The sequence below is a fragment of the Pleuronectes platessa genome, chromosome 13 (assembly GCF_947347685.1).
Source record: "Pleuronectes platessa chromosome 13, fPlePla1.1, whole genome shotgun sequence".
In the NCBI taxonomy this organism is placed as follows: Eukaryota; Metazoa; Chordata; class Actinopteri; order Pleuronectiformes; family Pleuronectidae; genus Pleuronectes; species Pleuronectes platessa.
Genome location: NC_070638.1, coordinates 24,048,219 through 24,075,915, shown reverse-complemented (window position 1 = coordinate 24,075,915; position 27,697 = coordinate 24,048,219). Strand labels below are relative to the sequence as shown.

Genomic DNA, 27,697 nt, shown 5'->3' with positions numbered 1-27,697 from the left:
CTTATAATTATTTGTTTGAGAGGAATGCATGTTTTTAAACACAAGTATTGCCAAGTGACTGTAAATTGACTTATTATAGATACATGACAGACATGACCTGACAGACAGATATAAAGGAAAGGTATAAGCAGGTAAAGAAAGACAATTATTTACCTGCATTAGACGAGGCTGTCCTCCTGCACTTAGTGGCCTGCAGGGGAGGGTGGTCTTCTCAGCCACTCTCAGCCACTTTTCCCTGACTGACCCTCCACCATCCATCATGCTGTCCTCTGATTCACTCTCCTGATCCCTGCTGTTGGGATTCTCCTCCTCAGGAATATGAACCAGCTGGGAGGATCCAGGTCGGGATTGGATTGACACTCTGGCCCCACCTGCCAATCCAGTGCTGCCATTATGAGCCATGTGATTATGATTGGTCATAGGAACCGAGCTAGCAGCTAGCTTCATGTATTGAGCGGGAATGTGGGCCCCAGCACGCAGCTCCGCTTCCTGGCCCATAATGGAGGGCAGGTGGGTTCCACCACGGAGCTCTGCCTCCAGGCCCATGGCAGATGGTTCAGAGGAGCAGCGCAGCTCCATGTTCCTCTGAGGAGATGAGGAGGATGCTGGTCTTATTCCATCCATTACCTGTAGGGACAGCTTCCTGTTATCATTCTTATTCTTCCACTGGCTGAGGAGCTGCTTGGATCGAGTTGAGTCCATTGAGGCATGAATGGAGGCGTGACGCCGAGGAATGCGACCCTCCTCGAGTGAGGACCCTCCATGGGACCTGGAGCAAGAGGTAAAGAAAATTCAGGAGCAAGACCAAAAGAAGTTGATTGTGCTTCTGGATTTTATAATGCAGATCAGTGAGCCAGGCAACTGGCATTCTTAACCACGATGAAATGACAAGCTAAGATAAATAGTGAACTAAATATTGAATATTGAATATAATAAATCATGCTCTTCCTATTATTTCTTTAACAAGTAGTTGGAATCAAGTCTAGCTGTATACCTGTGTTTGTGATAGCCTGTTACTGTGTGTGCAGACCTAGTAGCTTACATATAACATTAGTTATTGTCTGGCAAATCTATGTTGTCTGACTAAAAGGCAATTCTGAAAACATTTGCAACTATAAAACAGCTAAAGCTTGGCAGAACACCAACCAGCAGCAGTGCAGTGCACCAAAGCAACACATTTTTCAAATTTTAAAAACAACACAAAAGATGTTCCACTGATTAGTTTCTGTCTGAGCTGTAGAATCACCTTGAGCTAAATTCGTCGAAATAAAATTACCGTGGGGGCAGATTTGTTTATTCACATATTCATTTTCAAATCAATTAAAAACAATGACAAAGAGAGAAACCAAACATACACAGAGGCTGTTTCACTACATTTGCTGTTTTCCACTCTCATACACCTGGCATTTCCTAAACAACTCTGTGTTTCAGACTTTCAGTTAATTACTCTGTGCGCAAGCTGTGTGTGTGTGTGTGTGTGTGTTTGTACATAATAACACATGGACATATTTTCACATAACTTTGTGGGAAAAATACTTGAAAGAATATTTCCAGATGATACATTTTTTTTACATTTTGGTCATTAGGGGGCACGCACACAGTATGTTAATGTTCAGCTGAGGTGTCCCTGCTGTATGCTCAGAACAACAGTACAAAACAGCAACATAGTGATCTTTTATGTTGAGTAAAACATTTCATATCATTAAGAAACTGTGGTGGAACAAATAAGACTATTGAGGGCTGCCATATTCTAGGTAATTGGTGGGAAACACTGCAGGGATGTCATGAAGATGTCGCAAAGAAGTTGGTCAGATATTATTTGTAAATCCCATATTCACAAGTCAGTTGGTCTCAAAGGGCTTAACAATGCCTCAGCAAGAGTGAGGAAAAACTATCAAAAAACTCTTACAGGGGGAAAAAACTGTAGAAACTTCAGCCACATGAGGGAACTCTCTCCAAGGAAAGACAGAAGTTAAATAGATGCCATGTGTAAAGACAGTGTCTAACATATTTGGAGAGGTGTATTAATGTTTAAAGCTTATATATGTTGTTATTTCATGAGAGGTCACTAGGGCAGGCTTGGGATGGTTAGTCCATATAACTGAAAAAACAGGGGGGAAATCGAAGGTTCAAAGGAAGGTGAAGTTTTATTCTTCCCCAAACAGGCAACTATAAAACTCAACTCGACAAAAATTCAACTGTAAATGTTAAAGATCCCAGTGGAGAAAGTGGATCTTAGAACTCAATTTAGAATGTCCATTTGCCCTTCTTCTTCTTAATAGTTCTTTGTCTGTTTTTGTATTTTCCTGAATGTATTTATCAGTTCAAAGTCTGTCTTCCCAGCTCATTCCAGCCGTGTGCACACTGCTCTTCTCCTCTCCTCTGTAAAGCTCTCCAGTCCTGCTTCAATTAGGTTAGCTTAAGCATCAACACTTGGGTGAGTGATGAGACATTCTGGGAAATGTAGTGTGTGCATCGGTGGCCATTTTGAATTGTGGTTGCCGATCCTGTATGGGAATGTAGCACCACTATACTACATGACCCCAATTGCAAAGGTAATAGTAATGCTAGATGTGATAGTAGTATATATGATTAGGCTTATTTTACAAGCAATCTAATTTTGAGCATAATCCATGATCAGCTGCCACCGCAACGATGAAGTACAAGGTCTCCAAGCAAGATTTCAAGTCACGAACACGTTTTGATAAGACAATGATTGCATTGGATTTGGCTGCAAAACTGTTTTCCCCTGAAACTCTAAAAGTATTTTGCGGAATCCAACACTTTACCCACCCCTCCATCGGCATAGTGGTGAGTAGATAATTATTGCATTTTCCTTTTAGGGAGAACAATCCCTTTAACTACATCAACAACAACAACAACATACAGACACTGTCTTCGGCTCTTATCACCACAACTCTCTAGACATCTTTGTGAGTGTCTTCTACTTTTATTTAGATTTTTCAGCGCCATCAACCCCCCTAGCAGGCGGAGAAAGTCCGTAGAAACTGCAGAGCTTCTCACTCTGACATTTGTGTTCACACATGCACCTCCTCCGTGGAACACGCACAGTATCTGCAGAGTTCAGCGCTTGTCTGAAAGAAGCTTAAGATTTATCAAAAAGGAAGGATTTAAGTGTTATCTTCAGAACTGAAACCGGTAGATGATTCCAAAGGAGAGAATCTAGATAGATGAAAGTCTCCTTCTCTATTTTTTAGGTTTTAGGGATGACAATCCTAATTTTGACATCCTGAATTTTGGAAGTTCAGTTCTCTAGTAGTGTAATATGTTACTATGATCTCTTTAAGGTACGATGATGCCATATTATCAAGGTCTTTTTAAGTGAGTTCTAAATAAACCAGGAAGCCAGTGTAGTGAAGCTATTACAGGAGAAATGGACATGGCATTGACTAATTTGTCTGCATAAAATTGAGAAAGGTAATGCCTAATTTTTGTAATGTTGCATGGGCGAAAAAAGGCATACCGTCATGACACATGATCATGATGCCAATATGTAGTTAAAAAATGTTGTCATCGTTGAAATGGCGGACCTGAGGCCCCAACAAAGGATTATTTCCAAATAACTGGATTATTGCCTGGGGGAAACTTTCAGAGATAACCATGAGGACCGGACTCTTTTTCTGGGTGGTCAGAGGTGGTGAGAATAACGTGGACTATTTTGTATAGTATTGTTTGTGGCAATCTCACCACGCCATACCTGTGTGAACTTTGTATATAGTAATATATAATCAGGTTCATTGAAAATACACAGCGGCGCCCGTACACAGCGTGACAGATCCACCTGTTCTCCTTTAGAATAGCGTATGTTATTTTTCCCTTACATTCTAAACAATCAATCAATCAATCAAATTTTATTTGTATAGCCCATATTCACAAATTACAATTCATCTCATAGGGCTTTAACAGGGTGTGACATCCTCTGTCCTTAACCCTCAGCAAGAGTAAGGAAAAACTACTAAAAACCCTTTTAACAGGGTAAAAATACGTAGAAACCTCAAACAAGACAATAAACCGGTGGAGGAAGGTGAAAAAGCTCAAGTAGTGGATTTATTAAAGAATAGGTGGACAATCACAGTTCATCTCTGGTGGTTTAACTGTTTCTGATACAAATTAGAGTTTCCACTCTCAAAAAGAGCCATAGAAAAGGATATTTCAGTTTTTTGTTCCTTAATTTACATATTTAAATTTTTCAAGACAATCTGAGGTATTCACTTATTTTATTGGACTTCTCTTAAGTGCAAACAAAATGCACAAGATATTATTTGCAGTAGCTCAGATTTGTTGTAGATACCTATTCCTTGTAAAGGAAGGCTAAGTTTGATGATGGATTTCCCAGCTTTGTGTAGAATTAAAGTAACTTTGACTACTATATTATAACAAAGTATAGCTGTCCACTCAGAACATATTTCCTCCATCAGTGTCTCAGCCAAAAACACTGAACAATCATCAACAGTGGAGAAAACCAAGAGTATTTTCCACCAGATTCCTGCTCTGAAGAAAACATCTTAACTCTTCATCATGGGCAGCGAGACCAAACTCTTTAGAAACACATTTCTCAAGTCAACAACTATAGAAATGATCCCTGAAAGTATAGTCTTGGTTTGTTCTGGCTGTTTCCCTGAGTCTTATATCTACAGACGTGAACCTTTACTCCTGGTGATCTTGATCAGAGAGTCACACCTCCTACAATCAGATGTTGTATTGACACTCAGTTGACTTTGCAGTAGGAAGAGAAAGTGGACTGTGTTAGTTTGAAGTATTTTTAAAAGACTAATTTGGGCTGTAGGGAATTTTGAAACCTCTTATCCCAAAGTTTCCTTCTACAATGTCACAACAATCAACTTGGCTCAGTTCAATATTCACCCACTGAGTTCTCAGTCTTTAACATGCTGACGGGTATTAAAGCAACACAAGCCTGTCTTTCAGGCTGCTCTCCTCTCGTTGATCATTTTCTCGTCTTTGTCAGAGCAGGACTTGGCTTGTTCTTGGCTTGAATCCAGCTGTCCTGATGTCAATGGGGAGCTCGTTCCACCATTTAGGAGCCAGGACAGCAAACCGTTGTGATTTTGGTGAGCGGCTAGCTCGCATTGAGGGAGCAACAAGCCGATTGGCAGAGCCAGAGCAGAGTGGACCGGCTGAGGTGTAAGGTTCAACCATGACCTGGATGTAGACTGGACCTGATACATTTACAGCACGGTACAACAGTACTAGTGTCTTGAAGTGGATGCAGGCAGCCAGTGGTAAACAGTGAAGGTAGCAGAGTATCATTACGAGTGATACACCTCAAACCTTCATCTTTCTGCCATTTCATTGAGTTCTGGACGATAGCTGTAACTTAGCATTAATGAACCTTATATTTTAAACATCTGTATGAGAACCACTCAGAACATGTTTCCTCCATCAGTGTCTCAACAAGAAACACTGAACAATCATCACCAGTGAAGAAAACCAAGAGTCTCCCCAACCAGATTCCTGCTGAGAAGGAAACATCTTAACTCTTCATCATGGGCAGCGAAACTAAACTCTTTAGAAACACATTTCTCAAGTCAACAACTATAGAAATGATCCCTGAAAGTATAGTCTTGGTTTGTTCTGGACGTTTCTCAGAGTCTTATATCTACAGACGTGAACCTTTACTCCTGGTGAGCTGCTGTGATTCAGAAAGACAAACCTCCTCAAATCACACCCAAATTAAACTTTAATTTTATTGATTCATTGCTGCCATTACACCCATGTTTCAGAAAATGCTCTATGACTTGAAATCTTCATGTAATTAAGACAAGTTGTCGAGTGAAGAAAAAGCATGAACTTAACTGTATTTCATCGGTTTTGTTCTTCACAACCTGCAGCAGGAGGCACCTGGTTGCTGTTCAGAACTTCAGAGATCTGATGAGAGGCCAAGAACACCAGCTCGTCCAGCAGAGATTCACTGTGCTGAAGAAGAAACTGGGCAACGCCAGCGGCGACAAAACCCAAGTGTAGTTTGGCGACATGCAGGTCACCGTCAACACAGACTGCCTGTCCAATCTGCCCTACTCCTGCCTCAGCTTCCTGCTGCCTGACAGCTACTTCTACACAGACAATAAACCGGTGGAGGAAGGTGAAGAAGGTCAAGTAGTGGATTTATTAAAGAATAGGTGGACAATCGCAGTTCTTCTCAGGTGGGTTTAACGGTTTCTGATACAAATTAGAGTTTCCACTCTCAAACAGAGCCATAGAAAAAGATATTTCAGTTTTTTGTTCCTTAATTTACATCTTTGAGTTTTTCAAGACAATCTTAGGTATTCACTTATTTTATTGGACTTCTCTTAAGTGCAAACAAAATGCCCAGGATATTATTTGCAGTAGTTCAGATTTGTTCTAGATACCTATTGCTTGTAAAGAAAGGCTAAGTTTGATGATGGATTTCCCACCTTTTTGTAGAATTAAAGTAACTTTGACAACTATATTATAACAAATTACAGCTGTCCACTCAGAACATATTTCCTCCATCAGTGTCTATCAACCAGAAACACTGAACAATCATCAACAGTGGAGAAAACCAAGAGTATTGTCCACCAGATTCCTGCTCTGAAGAAAACATCTTAACTCTTCATCATGGGCAGCGAGACCAAACTCTTTAGAAACACATTTCTCAAGTCATCAACTATAGAAATGATCCCTGAAAGTATAGTCTTGGTTTGTTCTGGACGTTTCTCAGAGTCTTATATCTACAGACGTGAACCTTTACTCCTGGTGAGCTGCTGTGATTCAGAAAGACAAACCTCCTCAAATCAAAACCAAATTAAACTTTAATTTTATTGATTCATTGCTGCCATTACACCCATGTTTCAGAAAATGCTCTATGACTTGAAATCTTCATGTAATTAAGACAAGTTGTCGAGTGATGAAAAAGCATGATCTTAACTGTATTTCATCGGTTTTGTTCTTCACAACCTGCAGCAGGAGGCACCTGGTTGCTGTTCAGAACTTCAGAGATCTGATGAGAGGCCAAGAACACCAACTCATCCAGCAGAGATTCACTGTGCTGAAGAAGAAACTGGGCAACGCCAGCGGCGACAAAACCCAAGTGTAGTTTGGCGACATGCAGGTCACCGTCAACACAGACTGCCTGTCCAATCTGCCCTACTCCTGCCTCAGCTTCCTGCTGCCTGACAGCTACTTCTACACAGACAATAAACCGGTGGAGGAAGGTGAAGAAGCTCAAGTAGTGGATTTATGAAAGAATAGGTGGACAATCGCAGTTCTTCTCTGGTGGTTTAACTGTTTCTGATACAAATTAGAGTTTCCACTCTCAAACAGAGCCATAGAAAAGGATATTTCAGTTTTTTGTTCCTTAATTTACATATTTGAGTTTTTCAAGACAATCTTAGGTATTCACTTATTTTATTGGACTTCTCTTAAGTGCAAACAAAATGCACAAGATATTATTTGCAGTAGTTCAGATTTGTTCTAGATACCTATTCCTTAAACGAAGGCTAAGTTTGATGATGGATTTCCCAGGTTTGTGTAGAATTAAAGTAACTTTGACAACTATATTATAAAAAATGATAGCTGTCCACTCAGAACATATTTCCTCCATCAGTGTCTCAACCAGAAACACTGAACAATCATCAACAGTGAAGAAAACCAAGAGTCTCCTCCACCAGATTCCTGCTCAGAAGGAAACATCTTAACTCTTCATCATGGGCAGCGAAAACAAAGTCTTTAGAAACACATTTCTCAAGTCAACAACTATAGAAATGATCCCTGAAAGTATCGTCTTGGTTTGTTCTTGACGTTTCTCAGTCTTATATCTACAGACGTGAACCTTTACTCCTGGTGAGCTGCTGTGATTCAGAAAGACAAACCTCCTCAAATCACAACCAAATTAAACTTTAATTTTATTGATTGCCTGCTGCCATTACACCCATGTTTCAGAAAATGCTCAATGACTTGAAATCTTCATGTAATTAAGACAAGTTGTCGAGTGATGATAAGCATGAACTTAACTGTATTTCATTGTTTTTTTTCTTCACAACCTGCAGCAGGAGGCACCTGGTTGCTGTTCAGAACTTCAGAGATCTGATGAGAGGCCAAGAACACCAGATCATCCAGCAGAGATTCACTGTGCTGAAGAAGAAACTGGGCAACGCAAGCGGCGACAAAACCCAAGTGTAGTTTGGCGACATGCAGGTCACGGTCAACACAGACTGCCTGTCCAATCTGACCGACTCCTGCCTCAGCTTCCTGCTGCCTGACAGCTACTTCTACACAGACAATAAACCGGTGGAGGAAGGTGAAGAAGCTCAGGTAGTGGATTTATGAAAGAATAGGTGGACAATCACAGTTCTTCTCAGGTGGGTTCAACGGTTTCTGATACAAATTAGAGTTTCCACTCTCAAAAAGAACCATAGAAAAGGATATTTCAGTTTTTTGTTCCTTAATTTAAATATTTGAGTTTTTCAAGACAATCTGAGATATTCACTTATTTTATTGGACTTCTCTTAAGTGCAAACAAAATGCACAAGATATTATTTGCAGTAGTTCAGATTTGTTCTTGATACCTATTCCTTGTAAAGGAAGGCTAAGTTTGATGATGGATTTCCCAGCTTTGTGTAGAATTAAAGTAACTTTGACAACTATATTATAACAAAGTATAGCTGTCCACTCAGAACATATTTCCTCCATCAGTGTCTCAACAAGAAACACTGAACAATCATCAACAGTGGAGAAAACCAAGAGTATTTTCCACCAGATTCCTGCTCTGAAGATAACATCTTAACTCTTCATCATGGGCAGCGAGACCAAACTCTTTAGAAACATATTTCTCAAGTCAACAACTATAGAAATGATCCCTGAAAGTATAGTCTTGGTTTGTTCTGGCTGTTGCCCTGAGTCTTATATCTACAGACGTGAACCTTTACTCCTGGTGATCTTGATCAGAGAGTCACACCTCCTACAATCAGATGTTGTATTGACACTCAGGTGACTTTGCAGTAGGAAGAGAAAGTGGACTGTGTTAGTTTGAAGTATTTTTAAAAGACTAATTTGGGCTGTAGGGAATTTTGAAACCTCTTATCCCAAAGTTTCCTTCTACAATGTCACAACAATCAACTAGGCTCAGTTCAATATTCACCCACTGAGTTCTCAGTCTTTAACATGCTGACGGGTATTAAAGCAACACAAGCCTGTCTTTTCAGGCTGCTCTCCTCTCGTTGATCATTTTCTCGTCTTTGTCAGAGCAGGACTTGGCTTGTTCTTGGCTTGACTCCTTCTGTCCTGATGTCAATGGGGAGCTCGTTCCACCATTTAGGAGCCAGGACAGCAAACCGTTGTGATTTTGTTGAGCGGCTAGCTCGCATTGAGGGAGCAACAAGCCGATTGGCAGAGCCAGAGCAGAGTGGACCGGCTGAGGTGTAAGGTTCAACCATGACCTGGATGTAGACTGGACCTGATACATTTACAGCACGGTACAACAGTACTAGTGTCTTGAAGTGGATGCAGGCAGCCAGTGGTAAACAGTGAAGGTAGCAGAGTATCATTACGAGTGATACACCTCAAACCTTCATCTTTCTGCCATTACATTGAGTTCTGGACGATAGCTGTAACTTAGCATTAATGAACCTTATATTTTAAACATCTCTATGAGAACCACTCAGAACATGTTTCCTCCTTCAGTGTCTCAACCAGAAACACTGAACAATCATCAACAGCGAAGAAAACCAAGAGTATTGTCCACTAGATTCCTGCTCTGAAGAAAACATCTTAACTCTTCATCATGGGCAGCGAGACCAAACTCTTTAAAAACACATTTCTCAAGTCAACAACTATAGAAATGATCCCTGAAAGTATAGTCTTGGTTTTTTCTGGACGTTTCTCAGAGTCTTATATCTACAGACGTGAACCTTTACTCCTGGTGAGCTGCTGTGATTCAGAAAGACAAACCTCCTCCAATCAAAACCAAAATAAACTTTAATTTTATTGATTCATTGCTGCCATTACACCCATGTTTCAGAAAATGCTCTATGACTTGAAATCTTCATGTAATTAAGACAAGTTGTCGAGTGATGAAAAAGCATGAACTTAACTGTATTAAATCGGTTTTGTTCTTCACAACCTGCAGCAGGAGGCACCTGGTTGCTGTTCAGAACTTCAGAGATCTGATGAGAGGCCAAGAACACCAGCTCATCCAGCAGAGATTCACTGTGCTGAAGAAGAAACTGGGCAACGCCAGCGGCGACAAAACCCAAGTGTAGTTTGGCGACATGCAGGTCACCGTCAACACAGACTGTCTGTCCAATCTGCTCCTACTCCTGCCTCAGCTTCCTGCTGCCTGACAGCTACTTCTACACAGACAATAAACCGATGGAGGATGGTGAAGAAGCTCAAGTAGTGGATTTATGAAAGAATAGGTGGACAATCGCAGTTCTTCTCAGGTGGGTTTAACGGTTTCTGATACAAATGAGAGTTTCCACTCTCAAAAAGAGCCATAGAAAAGGATATTTCAGTTTTTTGTTCCTTAATTTACATATTTGAGTTTTTCAAGACAATCTGAGGTATTCACTTATTTTATTGGACTTCTCTTAAGTACAAACAAAATGCACAAGATATTATTTACAGTTGCTCAGAATTGTTCTAGATACCTATTCCTTGTAAAGGAAGGCTAAGTTTGATGATGGATTTCCCAGGTTTGCATAGAATTAAAGTAACTTTGACAACTATATTATAACAAATTATAGCTGTCCACTCAGAACATATTTCCTCCATCAGTGTCTCAACAAGAAACACTGAACAATCATCAACAGTGGAAAAAACCAAGAGTATTTTCCACCAGATTCCTGCTCTGAAGATAACATCTTAACTCTTCATCATGGGCAGCGAGACCAAACTCTTTAGAAACACATTTCTCAAGTCTACAACTATAGAAATGATCCCTGAAAGTATAGTCTTGGTTTGTTTTGGCTTTTTCCCTGAGTCTTATATCTACAGACGTGAACCTTTACTCCTGGTGATCTTGATCAGAGAGTCACACCTCCTACAATCAGATGTTGTATTGACACTCAGGTGACTTTGCAGTAGGAAGAGAAAGTGGACTGTGTTAGTTTGAAGTATTTTTAGACTAATTTGGGCTGTAGGGAATTTTGAAACCTCTTATCCCAAAGTTTCCTTCTACAATGTCACAACAATCAACTTGGCTCAGTTCAATATTCACCCACTGAGTTCTCAGTCTTTAACATGCTGACGGGTATTAAAGCAACACAAGCCTGTCTTTTCAGGCTGCTCTCCTCTCGTTGATCATTTTCTCGTCTTTGTCAGAGCAGGACTTGGCTTGTTCTTGGCCTTGACTCCTGCTGTCCTGATGTCAATGGGGAGCTCGTTCCACCATTTAGGAGCCAGGACAGCAAACCGTTGTGATTTTGTTGAGCGGCTAGCTCGCATTGAGGGAGCAACAAGCCGATTGGCAGAGCCAGAGCAGAGTGGACCGGCTGAGGTGTAAGGTTCAACCATGACCTGGATGTAGACTGGACCTGATACATTTACAGCACGGTACAACAGTACTAGTGTCTTGAAGTGGATGCAGGCAGCCAGTGGTAAACAGTGAAGGTAGCAGAGTATCATTACGAGTGATACACCTCAAACCTTCATCTTTCTGCCATTACATTGAGTTCTGGACAATAGCTGTAACTTAGCATTAATTAACCTTGTATTTTAAACATCTCTATGAGAACCACTCAGAACATGTTTCCTCCATCAGTGTCTCAACAAGAAACACTGAACAATCATCACCAGTGAAGAAAACCAAGAGTCTCCCCAACCAGATTCCTGCTGAGAAGGAAACATCTTAACTCTTCATCATGGGCAGCGAAACTAAACTCTTTAGAAACACATTTCTCAAGTCAACAACTATAGAAACAATCCCTGAAAGTATAGTCTTGGTTTGTTCTGGACGTTTCTCAGAGTCTTATATCTACAGACGTGAACCTTTACTCCTGGTGAGCTGCTGTGATTCAGAAAGACAAACCTCCTCCAATCAAAACCAAAATAAACTTTAATTTTATTGATTCATTGCTGCCATTACACCCATGTTTCAGAAAATGCTCTATGACTTGAAATCTTCATGTAATAAAGACAAGTTGTCGAGTGAAGAAAAAGCATGAACTTAACTGTATTTCATCGGTTTTGTTCTTCACAACCTGCAGCAGGAGGCACCTGGTTGCTGTTCAGAACTTCAGAGATCTGATGAGAGGCCAAGAACACCAACTCATCCAGCAGAGATTCACTGTGCTGAAGAAGAAACTGGGCAACGCCAGCGGCGACAAAACCCAAGTGTAGTTTGGCGACATGCAGGTCACCGTCAACACAGACTGCCTGTCCAATCTGCCCTACTCCTGCCTCAGCTTCCTGCTGCCTGACAGCTACTTCTACACAGACAATAAACCGGTGGAGGAAGGTGAAGAAGCTCAAGTAGTGGATTTATTAAAGAATAGGTGGACAATCGCAGTTCTTCTCTGGTGGTTTAACTGTTTCTGATACAAATTAGAGTTTCCACTCTCAAAAAGAGCCATAGAAAAGGATATTTCAGTTTTTTGTTCCTTAATTTACATATTTGAGTTTTTCAAGACAATCTGAGGTATTCACTTATTTTATTGGACCTCTCTTAAGTCTAAACAAAATGCCCAGGATATTATTTGCAGTAGTTCAGATTTGTTCTAGATACCTATTGCTTGTAAAGAAAGGCTAAGTTTGATGATGGATTTCCCACCTTTTTGTAGAATTAAAGTAACTTTGACAACTATATTATAACAAATTACAGCTGTCCACTCAGAACATATTTCCTCCATCAGTGTCTCAACCAGAAACACTGAACAATCATCAACAGTGGAGAAAACCAAGAGTATTGTCCACCAGATTCCTGCTCTGAAGAAAACATCTTAACTCTTCATCATGGGCAGCGAGACCAAACTCTTTAGAAACACATTTCTTAAGTCAACAACTATAGAAATGATCCCTGAAAGTATAGTCTTGGTTTGTTCTGGACGTTTCTCAGAGTCTTATATCTACAGACGTGAACCTTTACTCCTGGTGAGCTGCTGTGATTCAGAAAGACAAACATCCTCAAATCAAAACCAAATTAAACTTTAATTTTATTGATTCATTGCTGCCATTACACCCATGTTTCAGAAAATGCTCTATGACTTGAAATCTTCATGTAATTAAGACAAGTTGTCGAGTGATGAAAAAGCATGAACTTAACTGTATTTCATCGGTTTTGTTCTTCACAACCTGCAGCAGGAGGCACCTGGTTGCTGTTCAGAACTTCAGAGATCTGATGAGAGGCCAAGAACACCAGCTCATCCAGCAGAGATTCACTGTGCTGAAGAAGAAACTGGGCAACGCCAGCGGCGACAAAACCCAAGTGTAGTTTGGCGACATGCAGGTCACCGTCAACACAGACTGCCTGTCCAATCTGCCCTACTCCTGCCTCAGCTTCCTGCTGCCTGACAGCTACTTCTACACAGACAATAAACCGGTGGAGGAAGGTGAAGAAGCTCAAGTAGTGGATTTATGAAAGAATAGGTGGACAATCGCAGTTCTTCTCTGGTGGTTTAACTGTTTCTGATACAAATTAGAGTTTCCACTCTCAAACAGAGCCATAGAAAAGGATATTTCAGTTTTTTGTTCCTTAATTTACATATTTGAGTTTTTCAAGACAATCTGAGGTATTCACTTATTTTATTGGACTTCTCTTAAGTGCAAACAAAATGCACAAGATATTATTTGCAGGAGTTCTGATTTGTTCTAGATACCTATTGCTTGTAAAGAAAGGCTAAGTTTGATGATGGATTTCCCAGCTTTTTGTAGAATTAAAGTAACTTTGACAACTATATTATAACAAATTATACCTGTCCACTCAGAACATAATTTCCTCCATCAGTGTCTCAAACAGAAACACTGAACAATCATCAACAGTGGAGAAAACCAAGAGTATTTTCCACCAGATTCCTGATCTGAAGATAAAATCTTAACTCTTCATCATGGGCAGCGAGACCAAACTCTTTAGAAACACATTTCTCAAGTCTACAACTATAGAAATGATCCCTGAAAGTATAGTCTTGGTTTGTTCTGGCTGTTTCCCTGAGTCTTATATCTACAGACGTGAACCTTTACTCGTGGTGATCTTGATCAGAGAGTCACACCTCCTACAATCAGATGTTGTATTGACACTCAGGTGACTTTGCAGTAGGAAGAGAAAGTGGACTGTGTTAGTTTGAAGTATTTTTAAAAGACTAATTTGGGCTGTAGGGAATTTTGAAACCTCTTATCCCAAAGTTTCCTTCTATAATGTCACAACAATCAACTTGGCTCAGTTCAATATTCACCCACTGAGTTCTCAGTCTTTAACATGCTGACGGGTATTAAAGCAACACAAGCCTGTCTTTTCAGGCTGCTCTCTTCTAGTTGATCATTTTCTCGTCTTTTTCAGAGCAGGACTTGGCTTGTTCTTGGCTTGACTCCTGCTGTCCTGATGTCAATGGGGAGCTCGTTCCACCATTTAGGAGCCAGGACAGCAAACCGTTGTGATTTTGTTGAGCAGCTAGCTCGCAGCGAGGGAGCAACAAGCCGATTGGCAGAGCCAGAGCAGAGTGGACCGGCTGAGGTGTAAGGTTCAACCATGACCTGGATGTAGACTGGACCTGATACATTTACAGCACGGTACAACAGTACTAGTGTCTTGAAGTGGATGCAGGCAGTCACTGGTAAACAGTGAAGGTAGCAGAGTATCATTACGAGTGATACACCTCAAACCTTCATCTTTCTGCCATTACATTGAGTTCTGGACGATAGCTGTAACTTAGCATTAATGAACCTTATATTTTAAACATCTCTATGAGAACCACTCAGAACATGTTTCCTCCATCAGTGTCTCAACCAGAAACACTGAACAATCATCAACAGTGAAGAAAACCAAGAGTCTCCCCCACCAGATTCCTGCTCAGAAGGAAACATCTTAACTCTTCATCATGGGCAGCAAAACTAAACTCTTTCGAAACACATTTCTCAAGTCAAAAACTATAGAAATGATCCCTGAAAGTATAGTCTTGGTTTGTTCATGACGTTTCTCAGAGTCTTATATCTACAGACGTGAACCTTTACTCCTGGTGAGCTGCTGTGATTCAGAAAGACAAACCCCCTCAAATGACACCCAAATTAAACTTTAATTTTATTGATTCATTGCTGCCATTACACCCATGTTTCAGAAAATGCTCTATGTCTTGAAATCTTCATTTAATCAACACAAGATGTCAAGTGATGATAAGCATTAACTTAACTGTATTTCATCAGTTTTGTTCTTCACAACCTGCAGCAGGAGGCACCTGGTTGCTGTTCAGAACTTCAGAGATCTGATGAGAGGCCAAGAACACCAGCTCATCCAGCAGAGATTCACTGTGCTGAAGAAGAAACTGGGCAACGCCAGCGGCGACAAAACCCAAGTGTAGTTTGGCGACATGCAGGTCACCGTCAACACAGACTGCCTGTCCAATCTGCTCCTACTCCTGCCTCAGCTTCCTGCTGCCTGACAGCTACTTCTACACAGACAATAAACCGGTGGAGGAAGGTGAAGAAGCTCAAGTAGTGGATTTATGAAAGAATAGGTGGACAATCGCAGTTCTTCTCTGGTGGTTTAACTGTTTCTGATACAAATTAGAGTTTCCACTCTCAAACAGAGCCATAGAAAAGGATATTTCAGTTTTTTGTTCCTTAATTTACATATTTGAGATTTTCAAGACAATCTGAGGTATTCACTTCTTTTATTGGACTTCTCTTAAGTGCAAACAAAATGCACAAGATATTATTTGCAAGAGTTCAGATTTGTTCTAGATACCTATTGCTTGTAAAGAAAGGCTAAGTTTGATGATGGATTTCCCAGCTTTTTGTAGAATTAAAGTAACTTTGACAACTATATTATAGCTGTCCACTCAGAACATATTTCCTCCATCAGTGTCTCAACCAGAAACACTGAACAATCATCAACAGTGGAGAAAACCAAGAGTATTTTCCACCAGATTCCTGCTCTGAAGAAAACATCTTAACTCTTCATCATCGGCAGCGAGACCAAACTCTTTAGAAACATATTTCTCAAGTCAACAACTATAGAAATGATCCCTGAAAGTATAGTCTTGGTTTGTTCTGGACGTTTCTCAGAGTCTTATATCTACAGATGTGAACCTTTACTCCTGGTGATCTTGATCAGAGAGTTACACCTCCTACAATCAGATGTTCTATTGATACTCAGGTGACTTTGCAGTAGGAAGAGAGAGTGGACTGTGTTAGTTTGAAGTATTTTTAGACTAATTTGGGCTGTAGGGACTTTTGAAACCTCTTATCCCAAAGTTTCTTTCTACAATGTTACAACAATCAACTTGGCTCAGTTCAATATTCAGCCACTGAGTTCTCAGTCATTAACATGCTGACGGGTATTAAAGCAACACTAGCCTTTGATTTCAGGCTGCTCTCTTCTCGTTGATCATTTTCTCGTCTTTGTCAGAGCAGGACTTGGCTTGTTCTTGGCTTGACTCCTGCTGTCCTGATGTCAATGGGGAGCTCGTTCCACCATTTAGGAGCCAGGACAGCAAACCGTTGTGATTTTGTTAAGCGGCTAGCTCGCAGTGAGGGAGCAACAAGCCGATTGGCAGAGCCAGAGCAGAGTGGACCGGCTGAGGTGTAAGGTTCAACCATGACCTGGATGTAGACTGGACCTGATACATTCACAGCATGGTACAACAGTACTAGTGTCTTGAAGAGGATACAGGCAGCCACTGGTAACCAGTGAAGGTAGCAGAGTATCATTACGAGTGATTCACCTCAAACCTTCATCTTTCTGCCATTACATTGAGTTCTGGACGATAGCTGTAACTTAGCATTAATGAAACTTATATTTTAAACATCTGTATGAGAACCATTCAGAACATGTTTCCTCCTTCAGTGTCTCAACCAGAAACACTGAACAATCATCAACAGTGAAGAAAACCAAGAGTCTCCTCCACCAGATTCCTGCTCTGAAGAAAATAGCTTAACTCTTCATCATGGGCAGCGAGACCAAACTCTTTAGAAACACATTTCTTAAGTCAACAACTATAGAAATGATCCCTGAAAGTAAAGTCTTGGTTTCTCTGGATGTTTCTCAGAGTCTTATATCTACATGCGTGAACCTTTACTCCTGGTGAGCTGGTGTGATTCAGAACAAACCTCATCTAATCACAGCTTCATCTCAAACCTCATTATCTGTATTTATCTAGACAGACTCTAAACCTTTACGGCGGGGGCGCCAAAAACATCTTGGCGTGCATTTTATTTCATAACTTTTTTTACGCCACAGAGAACTTCCGGGCGTTGCCAAAACATCTGCTTTTAACCAACCCCAGTGCCCTTGTAACATTGTTAACCACACAGCTGCTTACAGGGTGTGTAAGCATGCAAACCACACAGTGCAATCTATTAGTGTTATCACATGTCCACTGCAATATGATTATTTTAACCATATGTACAGACTATTATGTAAACAATTACTTACTCTAATGGTCTAATCACTTCGATTAATGAGCTGTTTATTAAGTATCACCTCTATGATTTGACCAAAGAGGATAGACACCCATGACGAGACCAGCTGTCAGGAAACAAAAAGGAACCTTTGGTGCACAATCTGTATGCTCTGCTGTAGCAAGAAATGGCTGACTAAGCCGCTGTGTTGGATATTGCTGCTGAATGAAGACACTCCTCTTCGTCATCCATTTTCTGTTCTCATCTGCACATACCCCGAAGTACTCAACCTAAAAGTTTGTTTTCTGTTCTACAGCTAGTTATTAGCTCCACCAAAAATGTAATGTTTTCATTGCTGTTAATTTGTATGTCTGCCTGTAAGTAGGATTACACAAACCTGTGTTTTTATTTAAACTTTGAAAGGTGGAGTCTGGGCCAAGGAAAAAAACATTGACTTTCGATGTTGATTTGTTAAGGGTGCAGAATATTATTTCACCTGGGTAGAGCATGCAGGAGGCAGGACATGATGAATAAACTCAGAACGAGTCTCTTGCAAATAGTTGTCTGTCATAATTGCCAAAAGCTCTAAAATGTCGTTGTCTTTCCTGGATGACAACTTCGTCTTGCATGTTTTACATGCCTACTTTTTAACTGTAACCTTTCCGGACATTTTCCTGCTGTAAGGGGTCACTCTGAAAAAACTGACATTTTACTAGGGGGCTGCCAGGAAGATATCCAGAGCAACTGACTCGGGCTCGCTTTGCAATTATTTGCCCCTTTGTGTGTGTATATTGTATGTATGGAAACAAGAAATATCAACCTATTATTTTCTTATTACTTGAATAACATTTTTTCTTTTTGATTTGCATGTGACAGTTATACATGACGTATTATCAATAAGCGAAATAAAGAAGTTACAAAGAAGTTAAAAAGAGTTACCTTGGTAGTGTGCTGCTGCTGAAAGTCATCATGTTGTCACGGTTGCCTAAAGGGCTGGATGGATTTATCACCTCCACCTCAGCACTTGCTCTCTTCATATTGCTCAGAGATGGCTCTCGATAGGAGGAACTACGCGTCAGGATGGGCCCTGTTTGGTCAGGCAACAACATGTGGGAAGAGGTCCTTGTGATAACTGGCTCTGGTTGGCAGGGAGCCAGGGTGTGGTGGCCTATCAGAGGACAAAAAAGAGAGGTCATGTTAAAAAGGGGGTTGATTTGAAGTTAACTTATTGGAAGTGTGTCTTATCTCAAAAACTGAAGACCTAAAGATCATTCTGTAACTAAATTAATCAACAATTATTAATCAGTTACATAATGACCACTAATAAGAGCAAAGGAACCAATGTCATAATCCATCTCAAAAGCAGCCATTTACTGTGTTAAAATCAACATGTTACCAATAAGCAAAGTTGATAATGAGGAGATTAAGCATTCAACTTAAGTAACAGCCAAAATAAAAACTTCATTAATATTAGTGTTTGCCGAAAGGTGCACATTGGGTAACATCCTTAAGTAAAGTAAACATTTAGTGGCTATTGGTTGGCTGCATGTTGAGATATTACATTTTTCGATTTGTGACGTAGACCCAGGTGTACTTGACTGATTGTAGGTTAAGTCAGGAAGGAAGATTATAATATTTTATTATTGAGTACTCTAAAAAGCTTTGCACAAGCATAAATTCACAATAGTTAAAATCAGCAAAGGCCTAACATTTTGTATCTTAATATCCACGCATAGATTTTTTCCATATTAATGATGCATTTTTATGCTTTTACTGCATTTTGCCTTCTACAAAATTGGGAGAGTGTGACTGTACTCACTAGCATGACCAAAATTAAACTTCTGGACAAAACAAAACAGAAACACAAAACCTGCTGGTCATATCACAATAAATTAAAAAATCTATAAAAAACTGTAAATGGTGTGGGCTTTGTAGGCAATGGCAAACTTTTTGGAGGAAATCTTGTTAGGACAGACGGCGTTCATCCCACTTGGGATGGAGCAGCGCTCTTATCTAGGAATATTACTCAGTTTATAAACCACGAAGGACAACCCAGAGTTGGGACCAGTAAGCAGAGCTGCAGTAATACACACTTGTCTGCGCTCCCGCTGGATCAGTCACACAACCACAACCCCATAGTGTGTGTCCCCCGTCCCATTAAATTATTTAAATCAGACATAAACAGAAGGAAATCCTATATAAAAAACTAATATAAATTAACACAACCTCTGCAACACAACGAGCAAAGACTTTTAAATGTGGACTTTTAAACATAAGATCATTATCATCGAAGGCTATTTTAGTTAATCAACTAATCTCAGATCAAAACATTTATTTATTGTTCCTCACTGAGACCTGGCTGCATCTCGATGAATTTGTCAGCCTAAATTAATCTACTCAGGCTTGTTTTAGACCTGCTCTTAGTTATGCTGCTATAGGTCTAGAATGTCGGGGGACACATGACACACCGAGCTTCTCTTCCCAGCTTCTCCAAAGAAATGAATGTCTCATCAGTACATGTTACTGACTTGACTTCTTCCCTGGAGTGATTAATTGATTGATTGATAAGGGAAATGTATGCAATTTTTTTTTCTAGAAATGCATTCTCGTAGTTGACATGTCAGTGTGATGAACTCTCGACCTCTTTTACCTTGGTGGCTGTTGCTAACTGCTGTTTGGCTGACATTGGGCAGGGAGGAGAGGGGGGGCTCTCTCAGGATTGGGGGAGACGGATGACTTCGAGACCGATCTTCACTAGGCTGGAAATTCCCCACCGCGTACACTCCCTGCATACAAACACAAACACACACATACACACAACACACACACACACACACACACACACACACACACACACACACACACACACACACACACACACAGAGTGAGTCACACACACACACACACACACACAGAGTGAGTCACAGAAGGGCATGCTGCATATCCAGGCTGGGAAAGCAGACATGATAGCACTTCATTCTTTCACCATGTACTGTATTTGCTTCACTGGAGAGTGGATACAAGTCATTGTTATCAAGGTATCTGAAATACATACAGTACAAATAAGGGAATGAATGTGGACACTCTTGTTTAGTGACACGGTTAGTACATGTTTATTTTATTGAAAAACATGCTGCTGTTGCATGATGATATAAAAATAAAATAAATATACAACAGTCAAACGTATTTAAATTACTCTACACTTGTAAGGAACTGGCAATTTCATCTAAAGTAGAGCTGATGATCCAGAGCACAACCTCATATCTGTAGCCAACATTTTCTCTCCAGAAGGCAGAACAACAAAAGTGTAGGCAGTTGAAGAGGCTTGTGTGTGTGTGTGTGTGTGTGTGTCTGTGTGCTATTGTGCATGTGTGTGCATGCTGGACGTATCGTAGTGTGTGTGGGAGGCACTGTGTGAGTGTCAGCATTTTCTACACAAAAGTTGAACATCCATGTCTCCTTTCCAGTAGAACTGTAATAAACCACACGTCCTTCAGTAACAATAACATAAAGATTCTGCAACAACATTTAGTTTAAAAATTGTATTGCTAACTTGATTAAGAAAAAAAATCATGGTGATCAATCCAATCTACATCTTTTCTAGCCTTTAGAGTCTGCTTTACAGTAAAGTTTTAAAAAATGAATAATGAAAGTAATGGCAAAATGAGATGTTTTAAGTGACATAAAATGTGAACAAGTTTGCGTCTAATCAGAGTGTATCATTTTTTTCAGTTTGCTCTGTGTAACAACTCGCAAAATTTTTTTGCTTTATGAAAGATAGTGATAGAAGTGAAGTAGAAATGGAACATTTGATTGAGACTTATGTGAGAAAGAAAAGGCAGGGAGGAGAGGTAAAGAGTGGCCAGTCAGGAGGCAGGCAGAAGAAGTGTAAATATTTGAAAACAAAGTCCCTTTTATACAGGTTAGTTCAGGAGGAAGGCAATTATCCATACGTCTCATTGTTTTAGTTTTTTAACCAAACCTGTTATCTGGTGACACCAGAGAAAATACTCAACAGCCTTTCATCTGGCTAATTCAATCATAATATAAATCTTAATAAAATTCAATAGCATCTCCAGCAAGAGTTGAAGAGGACGAGCAGTCAGAGGATTCACGGACAACAGAGCTAGTGCCCGAACAAGGACGTGAGGGGGAGTGTAGTTCTGTAACTACCAGGCAAGGCAAAGAGGAGGAGATGTGACAGCATGCTGGAGGAGTACATGAGGAAGATGGAAACCAGGGAAGAAGATAGAGAGCGAGAGAGAGAGAGAGAGAGAGAGAGAGAGAGAGAGAGAGCTTCAGCAAGATGAGGACACCTGGTTCCTTTTAGGATCGGCCCCTTCATGAGGCGTCTGCCCCCAGAATGGTAATCCTAGGTTGGGTTGCCGATGCAGGAGTTTTGTCAGGAGGCAGAATAAGGAGATGAGTGTTTTCTAAACTGTGTTGAGATGTTTATTGTTCAAGTTTTTAAAACATTTCAAATTATTACATACTTATCAGAGAAATGTTGAACAAAAAGGAAAAGAACAGTGCTGTTCACAGGGCCTTTCATACTATAGTTTTTGGATAAATACGTTATGCTCTCCACCATCGTCTTCAACTGACTCCCCATCTCCTGGATTCGGAGTATGCAAGTTGCCTTAATGATACTGTCAGCTGCATCAGGGCAGACCTTTAAACTCTGAGAATAGAACCATGTAATTCTTCACTCTGTGGTACGCTCTGGAGAGGCGGTAATTGAAAAAACCCAACTCTGGTGCAGAAAATGAGGGAGGAGAAATGGTTGCGGTATATAAAGATCACATTTCTGAAGGTCTCCCAAAATCTCCAATGTACAAGGAGAAGGAGTCCTTATAATTTTTGTATCGTGACTTAGGGAGATGCCAGGATCACAATGTAATCACCGGTGCCATGTGGGAAATCGCTCTTCGAATCTCCTCCCAGTATTCATCCAAAGTTCCATTTTCTGGACGTGGCATGTGGGCTTCTTTCATGTCTTCCCAAATGTCATTGCAGGTGTCCTTCACTGTTTGTGCCGCAGTTAAGATACCAAGTTGAAACCTGCTGTGATGTAGTTTTCACCAGTGCTTAGAAATCTGCAAAGACATGATGAGAGTGTTATTGTAGTATAATTTTTTTCTGTATTGCTCAATCCTTAGTTAATATGAAGCTTAGCGTAAATTCAGTGAGGAAGACTTAAGCTGCAGACGATCAGCTGATCGTAAAGGCGCACTTAACCTGCATAGTGATCAGCTGATTGTGGGTGTTCCTAAATGTCCAATCAGGTTTGGTGCGGTCTTTTCAGCCAATCATTCAGCACCTGTCAAACTTTAAAAATCCCTTCTCTTCTCTTCCGCAGTCAGGCGTCCTTCAGCATAACCCCTCGTCCACCCCAATCTCCTCCAGTCTCCAGTAGGATATTCATCGACCTCAACTGATTATATGCCTAATCTCACATCATGTTGGCCGCAATCATTTACCTTGATGAGGGATCCCAAAGTGTCAGTTGATCGTGATTACGGCGGCACCCGATCACGGTGGGAGCTGATCGCGGACTAAAAAGCAACAAACTGCCTGACAAGATACCTATTAATCGTGGCATCCGTTGCACTTCTGTCCGTCCTAGAACAGGGATCCCTCGCATGTATATTTGCTAAATAAATATTGTAATTGGAAATCAAGTCTCTCCTGATTGAAATGGTTACACACACATACAAAAATTCATGACATAGATATCCATTAACCATTTTGCCCATTTTCTTAAATTGAATTGCAAACACCACCTTTTGTTGCCTCATAAATACACAAACGTAATATAACAACATGTCTGTCATTGCGTCAGTGCACCCTAGACACCTGGATATTGTAGCATATTTCACTCGTTGGCGAACGCTAGAAAAAGGGCATAGGATGCAGGACAGATACCAACCTAAGGAAGTCATAACCTAAGCTTGTTTGCTTTGTCTTTTCTCTAGATTTGATACACTGTACATTATGTTCTGGCATCGATAACTGCGTTGTGTTGCTTTGCTAGCTTGTTAGCTTGTATGCTACTGTTTTACTCTGAGTTGAGTGCAGTGAATGGGCAAATGTTAACTGCCATACCCCAAAGCCGGCTCTGCTTCTGAGGTTGCTGGTTTCTTCTCCACCAGCTTGTCAATAAATGCATGTATAAACATCTGTATGCATGTTTGGCTCAGACCACATTTCTTATTTACGACAGTGAATTACGCATCCCAATTCTAGGGGAATAGCAAATCTTTTCTTTTTTAATATATATATATTTGTATGGCTTTTTATGCCTTTAATGGATAAGACAGAGAGTAAGCTGTGAAGGAGGGATAGGAAGAGTGGGGGAAGACATGCATAAATGCGGGTTGAGGCCCTGCCACATTGGGACGGCAGCTCTAACAGGTGAGCTATAGCAAATCTTGCATACAGTATTGCATTTCTGAGAGCACAATTGGCCTTAGGATTGTGTTTGTTTATTACTTTGGGTATTTCCTTCTGGTAACTATCAGGGAACATACAATTTATTTTTGAGTATAATGCAATACAAGTATACACATTGATTATACAATTTACTTTCAATTAACTTCAAAGGTTCATAGTTTAGTATTTTATGCAGTATGTTTAAGAATGTGCTGTGCTTCAATACTACCAGAATGTGCCATTCCATAGTTTTGAAGCAGTTGTAGAATAAGAAGAACAACCTCCTCCTCTCTCCAGTCTTAAAAGAATAGTTTCAACCAAAAATTATACTTCACTCATTATCTACTCACCCCTATGTCGATGGAGGGGTGGGTGATGTGTTTGAGTCCACAAAACAATGCTGGAGTTTCAGGGGTAAACAATTTTAGTCTTGTGTTGTGTCATCCAAGTGTCTGCAAGGCCCGACATTCATATTCGACTCAAAACAAGGTCATTTCCACTGTGTTGGTGGACGTTAGCTTTTTCGACGTCTCCTGAATGCACCTCGGCGAAAAACATCAGCGGACAGTAATGCTTTGAAATATGGTTTAAATGACCTTCTCATGTGTGTTTTGTTGACTCAAACATTTCACCCATCCATCCATCGGCATAGGGGTGAGTAGATAATGAGTGAATTATCCTTTTGGGGGAAGTATTCCTTTAAGTGTATTTGTTGTCGAAAAAAACAAATGAAAGAAATGTTCACAGCTGGAATTGTTCACAACAGACTGGACTTCTCAAATTAAATACTGAAGAACCTTACCTCAGAAATACAGCTAGCCGCACATCCAGAGGAGTGGGTTCTCTGAAATTAATCCTCTGTGTCTTCATAATTGGTGCCAGCTGTTGCAGGAGTTCTTCAAACACGCCGACGTACATCCTAAAATATGTCCTGAACCAAGTAGTGAAACTCAACACGAACTCATCAATATCGGATGTATCCAGGTAGTTCGTTTTCATTGCATTTGCTTAGTAAAAGGAGCACCAGATCATCATCGCTTCATCATAGTTTTTCCCAAGGTGTGATTTTTTACTGTGCATTGCTTTCTCAAAGGATGTAATATAGCTAACAATCTCAGTGTACAAGCATGTCAATATTCTTTAAATCATTTGAACCTATCCTTTATTAGAGAAATGGTCAAGTTGCATGCCTTGTCATATCTAAAATAACCTTCAGCTGACCTGTATAAAGCCATATTTGTAACTCATTGAACTTTACCAGATAAACGGCAATGGCAGATCCCAGTAACCATCCACAGTAGACATCGACAGGGTGGTTTCTGAACTGGATGATCCTGGTTAACCCAGCTAAGATGGCCAGCATGACGGAGGAGAAGACCAGGAGAGGCTTCAGCAACTTGGCAGAGTCTGTCAGTACCGTGTTGAAGTACATCTAAAAGACACAGTTTCGCGTGTTATCTTTTACTGTTGGTAAATTTGTATGTTGGCTTAAGAGTTTACATGAGCGTGTATGTCAACCACTTACTGAGATGTAGACAGCAGCAAAGGCAGCCAGAGTTGCATGCTGGGAAGGAAACGACTTCCTACAAAGAAAAAAACACAGTGTTCTTTATGCTAATTATCATGTTCAGACAGCTAAGGACAATACTGAATATTCATCTGCTACAAGGAGGTGACTTTCAAAGAAACTTGGAGGTGCTGGTGTAGCAGCTGTAGCAAGTGTTTAATTAGCAATTTGTCTTGATCCTGCTGATAACATATTTTCAGTACTACAGGGAGTAGGACTGTAACCCTAAAGAACGAAATATACTGAATATACATCAAGATACCAGTTTGTACAGATATGTACATTACAATATAATAATGCTGGGGAAAGTCAGCATGTTTGTCTGAGTTTAGGGCATGGCTATATGATCACCCTCCTCTTACCTGAGTTTTTCCTTCCTCATATCAAGAACACCTAAGATCAATCTGCCTCACTACCACACCTGTTTCCTGCTGCATATAAAGCCTGGTGCTTCTCTCCAATCATCGTCAGATGGTCCGTTTACCCACAAGGTATTCAAGCTCTTTACTTTTTTATTTTTGGAAAGTTTTGGACTGTTGCTTACTTTATCTCTCTTGTGCTCACATTACCAGTCCAATCCCTCCATTGGTCTGCAGCACCCTGGAGGAGTTTTTTCCTGTATTTTTGAGGGCTCAACTGGAACTGTTGCTTTTTGGTCACCTGAACTTTCAGGTTCACTTTTTACTCTGAGTTCTTCATCTTGTGTCCTGAAATCTAGTAACTATAACAGATTGTTTAAATAAGGGATTTTTAAAGTCTAACACAACTCTACCAAACAACTGACAACAAACAGTAATTTATATCTGATTATGTAAAGAATTCACAAAAAAATAAACAATTACCAATTGCAATTATTAATTAAATTACTTAAAATTCTAATTTGTTTATACATTAACATAAAGAAGGCTAATGATAATCCTCTTTACATGACAGAAGATACATTATTTAACTAGGCAGAGAAAGCAGTGTTTAGAGATTGAATTACATTTTTTTAGGGAGCTTAGGATGACTGAAAATGGCTTCTATACTCAAGATGATTTCAAAGAGAAGAATAACAACATCTCATTCTGGTGTGTAGGAAAGCACAGAACAGTGTGTACTGTTTGTGTCAGAGGGTTTAACTGAAGCATCCACACTGCTTGAGATGTGTGCAGTGTACAGTACATCTCTCTGTAAAACTATCTCTAAAGCTTTTAGTGTTGAGGAGCAGAGTGGCCTCAATTATGTACAACGGAGATCCTGTGGAACCACCAGGACTCTTCCTAGAGTTGACCATCTGGCCAAACTGAGTAACAGGATAAGAAGGCCATTGGTCAAATAGGTAATTAAGAACCGGTTTATCGAAAGTAACATCTAAACTTCTATACAGAGATGCAAAAACCTCTCTGAGGGATGAGCATCTCAGCAGCACTCCATCAATCAGGACTTCATGGTAGAGTGAATCGATGACAAATGGCCTCCATTTATATGTCACTGTTCTAGTCTTAATGACCACTCCATGTTCTTCATACTACAAATGCTATTCAGCCATTCACACATCTTTCCACAAGCTCTTGTCTATCTCTCAAATAGATCATTGCTGATCCTTCCCATCCCGCTCACCACCTGTTCCAGAGACTACCGTCCGGAAAAATGTTCCGGGCCATCAGGACTAAAACCTCGCGTCACCTGAACAGTTTTTTCCCCATGGCAGTGGGGCTCACAAACAAGCCCCCTGCATCACACTGACTCTGCTGACCCCCCCACCCCCCACCCACCCTTGCACATAATTTATAACTCTATATTACTGGCACTATTACCAATCTCTGCACCTTAAAACCGCACGTAACTCTTTAACTGTATATACTGTTGTTGTTTTTTATATTGTTATATTGTTCAATATTGTGTTTTTTAATTTGTTGTTTGTAAAGTGCACCTACCACACCAAGGCAATTTCCTGTATGTGCAAATATACATGGCAATAAAAAGAATTCTGATTCTGATTCTGATTCTGATCCCACACTGATTACACAGCCATCCAGGGCAATTTGAGTTTCAGTTTCTTGTCTTGACACTCCCTCCTGAGACATGGATGATTTAGAAGCCAATTTGAGATAACAATATATGTGACAGGAGTTTACCAAAGGGCATTTAATTCACATTAACTCTGTGTCT

General features: G+C 40.3%; 1 protein-coding gene and 13 non-coding genes across 14 annotated transcripts in view; all 14 read right to left on the bottom strand.

The window, feature by feature from the left end:
* The window catches only part of plppr4a (phospholipid phosphatase related 4a), a 79,949-nt gene that overhangs the window by 4,019 nt on the left and 48,233 nt on the right, over positions 1–27,697 (bottom strand). The window contains exons 5-9 of the mRNA XM_053438847.1: positions 25,502–25,559; positions 25,235–25,408; positions 20,195–20,330; positions 18,484–18,712; positions 154–769 (exon numbers count right to left, since the gene is read on the bottom strand). Coding sequence (XP_053294822.1) covers positions 154–769; positions 18,484–18,712; positions 20,195–20,330; positions 25,235–25,408; positions 25,502–25,559 — 1,213 coding nt within the window. The remainder of the gene's footprint in view (positions 1–153; positions 770–18,483; positions 18,713–20,194; positions 20,331–25,234; positions 25,409–25,501; positions 25,560–27,697) is intronic.
* Positions 4,412–4,619, bottom strand: LOC128455325 (small nucleolar RNA U3). The gene has a single exon (XR_008341702.1). It is a non-coding gene; the product is annotated as a small nucleolar RNA U3 (small nucleolar RNA).
* On the bottom strand, positions 5,398–5,605 carry LOC128455326 (small nucleolar RNA U3). The gene has a single exon (XR_008341703.1). It is a non-coding gene; the product is annotated as a small nucleolar RNA U3 (small nucleolar RNA).
* Positions 6,489–6,698, bottom strand: LOC128455323 (small nucleolar RNA U3). Its single transcript, XR_008341700.1, has one exon. It is a non-coding gene; the product is annotated as a small nucleolar RNA U3 (small nucleolar RNA).
* Positions 7,579–7,786, bottom strand: LOC128455345 (small nucleolar RNA U3). Its single transcript, XR_008341720.1, has one exon. It is a non-coding gene; the product is annotated as a small nucleolar RNA U3 (small nucleolar RNA).
* On the bottom strand, positions 8,667–8,874 carry LOC128455351 (small nucleolar RNA U3). Its single transcript, XR_008341726.1, has one exon. It is a non-coding gene; the product is annotated as a small nucleolar RNA U3 (small nucleolar RNA).
* LOC128455350 (small nucleolar RNA U3) lies at positions 9,654–9,861 on the bottom strand. The gene has a single exon (XR_008341725.1). It is a non-coding gene; the product is annotated as a small nucleolar RNA U3 (small nucleolar RNA).
* Positions 10,746–10,953, bottom strand: LOC128455327 (small nucleolar RNA U3). The gene has a single exon (XR_008341704.1). It is a non-coding gene; the product is annotated as a small nucleolar RNA U3 (small nucleolar RNA).
* On the bottom strand, positions 11,731–11,938 carry LOC128455330 (small nucleolar RNA U3). The gene has a single exon (XR_008341707.1). It is a non-coding gene; the product is annotated as a small nucleolar RNA U3 (small nucleolar RNA).
* LOC128455324 (small nucleolar RNA U3) lies at positions 12,821–13,028 on the bottom strand. Its single transcript, XR_008341701.1, has one exon. It is a non-coding gene; the product is annotated as a small nucleolar RNA U3 (small nucleolar RNA).
* On the bottom strand, positions 13,911–14,119 carry LOC128455331 (small nucleolar RNA U3). Its single transcript, XR_008341708.1, has one exon. It is a non-coding gene; the product is annotated as a small nucleolar RNA U3 (small nucleolar RNA).
* On the bottom strand, positions 14,899–15,106 carry LOC128455333 (small nucleolar RNA U3). Its single transcript, XR_008341709.1, has one exon. It is a non-coding gene; the product is annotated as a small nucleolar RNA U3 (small nucleolar RNA).
* Positions 15,979–16,186, bottom strand: LOC128455328 (small nucleolar RNA U3). The gene has a single exon (XR_008341705.1). It is a non-coding gene; the product is annotated as a small nucleolar RNA U3 (small nucleolar RNA).
* Positions 16,963–17,170, bottom strand: LOC128455329 (small nucleolar RNA U3). Its single transcript, XR_008341706.1, has one exon. It is a non-coding gene; the product is annotated as a small nucleolar RNA U3 (small nucleolar RNA).